At 38.8% G+C, this 6,049-nt stretch overlaps 1 protein-coding gene across 6 annotated transcripts; it reads right to left on the bottom strand.

The window, feature by feature from the left end:
* Nucleotides 1-1,711: 1,711 nt before the first annotated feature.
* On the bottom strand, nucleotides 1,712-5,534 carry LOC307011492 (uncharacterized protein). Of its 6 annotated transcripts, none has more exons than XM_079637218.1 (10): nucleotides 4,840-5,534; nucleotides 4,262-4,341; nucleotides 3,776-3,941; nucleotides 3,447-3,581; nucleotides 3,302-3,362; nucleotides 3,158-3,184; nucleotides 3,002-3,073; nucleotides 2,835-2,909; nucleotides 2,029-2,238; nucleotides 1,712-1,872 (listed from the first exon to the last, which is right to left on the bottom strand). In XM_079637218.1, the coding sequence occupies exons 8-10, from the start codon at nucleotides 2,851-2,853 to the stop codon at nucleotides 1,793-1,795; spliced, it is 309 nt and encodes a 102-aa protein (XP_079493344.1). In that variant the 5' UTR covers nucleotides 2,854-2,909; nucleotides 3,002-3,073; nucleotides 3,158-3,184; nucleotides 3,302-3,362; nucleotides 3,447-3,581; nucleotides 3,776-3,941; nucleotides 4,262-4,341; nucleotides 4,840-5,534; the 3' UTR covers nucleotides 1,712-1,792. The 6 variants fall into 6 exon arrangements, with proteins under 6 accessions (XP_079493344.1, XP_079493345.1, XP_079493341.1 ...); XM_079637219.1 differs by having other exon boundaries at nucleotides 2,835-2,906; XM_079637215.1 differs by having other exon boundaries at nucleotides 3,013-3,073.
* Between the last annotated feature and the right edge of the window lie 515 nt (nucleotides 5,535-6,049).

Genomic DNA, 6,049 nt, shown 5'->3' with positions numbered 1-6,049 from the left:
TCAGTCAGCAAATATTTACCCCAACTTGATAGCACTTTCTACTTTGGTTGAAAAGAAAGATGCTAAAGTTAGAGTAGATATCAACTGATTTTTTAGACAAGAGGGAGAGTGCAAAAATGGCTGCAGAGGAGGATGCAAAGAAGTTACAAGATAGAGGGAGAGGTATATGAAACAATGACCTACACTAAATACAAAAACAGAGAGCGGCAGACCAAGCTTCTAGGTAAAACAGCACACTCTAGTGTTTTTAAAGGAAAGGCCTACACTGATGAACAATAATTAAAAAAACATGGACACAGGGGAGTCAGTCAGCAAATATTTACCCCAACTTGATAGCACTTTCTACTTTGAATGAAAAGAAAGATGCAAAAGTTAACCAGCACCATCTAGTGTTTACACTGTGTATGCAGCAACATGATTGTGCTAAAGAGAAGAACTTATTCTTACATAGAACCCAGGTAACAATTTATGGTTCCCAGAACGTTCTGGGAACGTTCGTTTTTGGTTGCGGGAACGTTCGTTTTTGGTTGCGGAACGTTCCCTTAAGGTTAGGTTTTGGTTCCCATGGAAAGTTTTCTTAACGTTCCGGGAACGTTCGTTTTTGGGTACATTGCAACCTTTAGGGAACGTTCCTAGAACGTTCCCCTAACGTTGCAACCTTTAGGGAATGTTCCTAGAACGTTCCCCTAACGTTGTAACCTTTAGGGAACGTTCCTAGAACGTTCCCCTAACGTTGCAACCTTTAGGTAACGTTCCTAGAACGTTCCCCTAACATTGCAACCTTTAGGTAACGTTCCTAGAACGTTCCCCTAAGGTTATTTTTTACATTCCACTAACCTTTAAAAATCTAACAATGGTACCAATTTTATTATTACTTTAAACTGTCTGTGCATAAGCAGGAATTAATTATTATACAAGCAGAAATTAATTTATATGTTAGCAGGAATGAATGAACAGGCAAACTTGATGGGATTTAAAACTTTAATATAGACAATATAAAATTACAAAATACCAAAAATATAAAAGGCCTAAAAAAAATACAAGAATAGAATCAGTTTTACAACTATACAAATAAAACAGAAATTTAAGTACAAAGAGTGTGATGAAGAGTGCAAATGTAGTGTGCAAGATGCATATTGGAATGATAATGTAATGTGCATTTGTTGTTGTGCATATGTTGTTGTGTGTATGTATATATGTTGTGTATAAATGCAGCTTTGAGTCCAAGACAAATTTCACATTGAAAAGGGACAATAAAGTGAATGGCCAAAGTGGCAAAAATACAATTGTTTAATAAAAAATAAATAAAAAAAGAGCTCCATTGTCTTGACCGATCAGCCCTTCTCAGTCCTTCTCAGCTGGCCTAAAAAATAAACAAAAGTTTGATATGTCATACTGAGAATGAACACGTTGACAAACGCAAGACAAATTGCCTTACTAACAACCCTGTTTTTTTTATTATGACAAATATTGATAGTTTTCCCATTCCTTTGATAATTATGAACATCACATAGAAGTATTCTAATTTACCGTCTGTGTGGGGCAAACTTCAGCACTTGCCCAATCAAGTCCTCCGTTTCTGCTGCAGTCACCGCCGGGAAGTTTTTCTGGAAGGCCGCTAGAGTAAAGTCAAAATGAAGTAAAGCTACAAGTCAAATTAAAACCTCCAAGCTAAGCATAACACTGATGTGAACAATAAAATAACACCTGCCTGTTATAACCCTGCAGATTGTCAGGTCCAGGAAAGCCTTCTTTGCCTTTCTGCCCCGCAGACTAAACTGTTTGATGGACGTCAATAGTTGCCACTCGCCGTAGCATGCGACGGATGGCAGTACCTCTGGTCATACCTCCAAGAGTTGTCAGGAAAAGTTGCTGTAAAACATAGAAATACAAATTATACATGTAGAACAAAGTGGAGAGCTTGTACAATCTCATTTTGTAAGAGCCGTCAGTTCAGTTATAATGATATTTGAAGTTATGCAATTATATAGTGTTAATCTTAGGGCAGGACGATGGCAACTTAATTACCATTTTTTCCCCTCCTCTCCTGTTGACCGAGACTCCTGTCAAACTCCTCCAGCTCTGTGACTGTCGAGCAGGGCGACAGCAACATATCATCGACAGGAGCAGAGGGATGTGACTGGGACTGGGAGCTCCTTAAGAGCATGAGCACCTCATCCAGCCTCTGCTCCATCTTTTCCATTCGCTGTGCCATACGGGTAATGGATGTCCACATGGCTATGGAAAAATTAATTATGTTAGTTTTAGTTGTTATACATTACTTGAATATGTGAACAACTTAAGGAACACGCCGACTTTTTGGGACTTTAGCTTATTCACCGTATCCCCCAGAGTTAGATAAGTCTATATTCTCAGAAGGCGAAGCACTGCTACTTCTGGGGCGTGATTTGCTTGTAGCCCCTGAGAAGCCCCGTGGTGAGGAGCAGAGAGTTCGCTCAGAGTTGGAGTAAATCACTCCGCAGAAGTAGCAGTGCTTCGGCCTTCTGAGAATATAGTTCAGAGTATGTATATGATTAGAAGATGGCTGTCTCACATGTGACCTTGTTATTTGTACACGCTGTGACTATACAAATCACAACATGTAAATAGGAAAATGTTGCCATTATTTGTCACTTATAGGGAGCAGTATGCTAGCTGGAACTATTTACATCCAGTATTTGTGCTAAGCTAGGCTAGTGGTGGGTGCGTCAGACAGAGTTACGGCACGCACAGAGATGAAGAGGGTATGTATGGACTTATCTAACTCTGGGGGATACTGTGAATAAGCTAAAGTCCCAAAAAGTCGGTGTGTTCCTTTAAGTGAGTCTTCTTACCTCTCATTTCCGTCTCCATGGCTGAGCCACCTCCCTCTGTGTGATGTCTCACCTCCCTCTGTGTGATGAGTTCTGCTGTTTACAACAACAAAAAAGTCAAGTTACTCTCAAGTTCCTTGTCATGAAATAGTATTTAATTGGAAATGGAAAATGCAAAGCCACTGTACCCTCAGCTTACGTCATAATAGACCCATCCAATTCTGGGCGACCGGCTGGTTTTCTGTGTGGTGTTGACTCATCTAAAAAGAAAGTAGATATGAATATTGGTCACTTCATTTATGGTAGGTTTCTTGCAAATGGAGGAGGAAGAAAAAAAAACTTACATGCAGGTGGTGGAGGCAGCTGCGGACCTGGAAACAGGCAGGAAGAGACAAACACATCAGAATAGTCACATGATATGCACTAGGTTGAATGTCAGTAGTTCCATGGTAGGAAATATGACTCAGGTTTCTTAAATGTTAACTTACGGACAGGGCTTCCAGACACACACTCCGTTCTCACACTCTCTCATTTGTGGAACAGATTCATCTGAAATAAAAGACCAAAAAATTTGTACAGATTGCTAAAAGAAAATGTTAATTTTGTAAATAATGTCTGTACTTAAGGTTTTACCATCACTTGAAGAATCCGTCATGAACCTCCTTGGGCGTTTACACTGCCTTTTGTGGACACTCGCATCGTCTTCCGTCTCAATGCTGGAAGTGTCCATCAGTCGCCGACATTTTTTCATGGCTTTGTCATAGGAATCTACATTAAGAGAACAAAGTTTTTGTGAGACAGTAGCCGAACAAAGCAGTATTTCCATACAGAGAAAACGTATTTATTTATATATAGTATAGCACCAATAAGTCACCTGTACACAGCCTGATTTTCTAGACGGCTTAAAGTTAAACCCCAAACCCTTGCATTACAACCATGAAACTGTAACGTATTTCACTTACTTTTTGAGAATGTGAAGCTCAATGGTTGCTGTTGTTGGTCGTTGTTGGTTGTTTTTCCAAGACTTCCTGATAGTGAACGGTCTACTGAGTTCTACGTAGACTTATCCATTTCCTCCAGCCAATCAGGAACGTTCGTGTTGCGTCACATGCCTTGACGTCAGCAAACCTGGCCAATCAGCATTTTAGAGGGTAATTTTAAACTAAAATGGAGTGTTGCTATCCCCGACCATGAATATTTGTTATTTCTTTCTTAAACATTAGATATGGAGTTTGTTTTTTTAATGCACTGTTTAAACGTAAAAGTATAATGCTACAGTGTGTGACATTACACATCCGTATGTGCTCGAGTAAGCAGACAGATACTGCATCATGGTTCGAGCATTACATCCACTATACAGATTATTTTATAATATATACACACAAATTGTGCTACGTTTAGTTGTACAAACATGGTTCAGGCAAACATACGTAAAAACATACACGTACCACAATGATGCTCTAGTCTACATGCATAGAAACACAGAAATGCGAACGGACGGATCCACACATTTCCCAAAATGCGCTTTCTGATGGCGTCGTACGTCGTTGTTTGGTGTGAGAAAAGGTGGAAAAAAGGAGAAAATGATATTACTCAAGATTAGCATGTAGTGAAATGGCTTTTTTAATTTCACTGTAGGATTATGTAGACTATAGCTGTTATTGTCTGACCAGTTTCTAAAACTGATAGAGGAGCGATCAGACACACAATGCTATAACGTTAGCACATTTAACACGGCATTGGAATGTTTGAAAATTACTGGATAGAGACGCATTGACGCCATTGCCACCTAATCAGAGGCCTTGCTTTGCATACATGCAAATAAGTGAGTGTAAAATGCCAACGGTACAGGAATAAATTAAACATGTTCTGAATGTATTCTAACAGTGATAGCAGAAAAGTATTCTAAAAATATTTTACCGAACTATTATTATTCTACGTGAAAATCACAAACAGTGGGTGCAACGTGTGTATTTCTAAAGAGACGAAAAAACGAACTAGCACTATAACGTTAAGGGCTCCATACCTGTGCTCAAACAATTTATCTTGAGCGTCCATTTACACGAAACCACTGAAAGAAGACGGATTCCCATGCAAGTTGTGTATCCAGAAGGACTTTGGTGTAAATCGCAGAACACGGAAGTCAGGACACAGGACATGATTTCAATCGGTCACCTGAAAACAGAGGCACTTGCCCCTACTGGCGTGGGGGTGTAACGGTTGAATTTGTACACTGAAAAAAAAAAACCTACTTTGTTGGAAGTGAATTTTCTTATTTGTGAAAATCGTTCGATTGATAGATTCTTGTTTTAAGTATTTTCAACTAATACAGTTAAAAAAACGAAATCAGGCACAAAAGTATTGTTTGCTAAATTGATCAGTCTAAAATTAAATATATTCTTTTGATAATCTGTTTATTTTACTTGGATTTCATAAGACCAATCATTTTTGAGTGAATTAAATCAACTGACTGCAAACCTTTTATATGCTACGTCAAAAACTTAAATGGAGCTTGTTTAAATAAACATTACCAAAAACAACCAAAAACAACCAAACGGGAACGTTGTGTGGAGGTACAGTGCAACCACAGGAGAACGTTTTAGTTGGTTGGTTCCCTTAACGTTTAGGGAACGTTATAACCCTGAGGGAACGTTCCCTAAACGTTCGTTTTTGGTTTGGTTCAAACTAACCTTTAGAGAACCATAAACTAACGTTCCCTAACGTTCCCTAAACGTTCTGTGTTAGTGGGGAATCAGGAATGCTTTCCTTTTGCAGTCATCTAAAGGGGCTCTGTAAATGTAAGGGACCTGAATAAAAAAAAGACATGGACACAGGGGAGTCAGTCAGCAAATATTTACCCCAACTTGATAGCACTTTCTACTTTGGTTGAAAAGAAAGATGCTAAAGTTAGAGTAGATATCAACTGATTTTTTAGACAAGAGGGAGAGTGCAAAAATGGCTGCAGAGGAGGATGCAAAGAAGTTACAAGATAGAGGGAGAGGTATATGAAACAATGACCTACACTAAATACAAAAACAGAGAGCGGCAGACCAAGCTTCTAGGTAAAACAGCACACTCTAGTGTTTTTAAAGGAAAGGCCTACACTGATGAACAATAATAAAAAAAACATGGACACAGGGGAGTCAGTCAGCAAATATTTACCCCAACTTGATAGCACTTTCTACTTTGAATGAAAAGAAAGATGCAAAAGTTAGAGTATATATCAGATGGTTTTC

The sequence above is a fragment of the Phoxinus phoxinus genome (genome assembly GCF_949152265.1).
Source record: "Phoxinus phoxinus genome assembly, chromosome: 15".
In the NCBI taxonomy this organism is placed as follows: Eukaryota; Metazoa; Chordata; class Actinopteri; order Cypriniformes; family Leuciscidae; genus Phoxinus; species Phoxinus phoxinus.
This window is presented reverse-complemented; position numbering and strand designations above follow the sequence as displayed.

What these genes read in the sequence shown, in the direction of transcription:
- LOC307011492 (XM_079637217.1), bottom strand. An exon ending in GGAGAGGAGGGGAAAAAATG is followed by an intron (nt 1,873 to 2,028) that starts GTAATTAAGTTG and finishes TATGTTTTACAG; the next exon opens with CAACTTTTCCTGACAACTCT.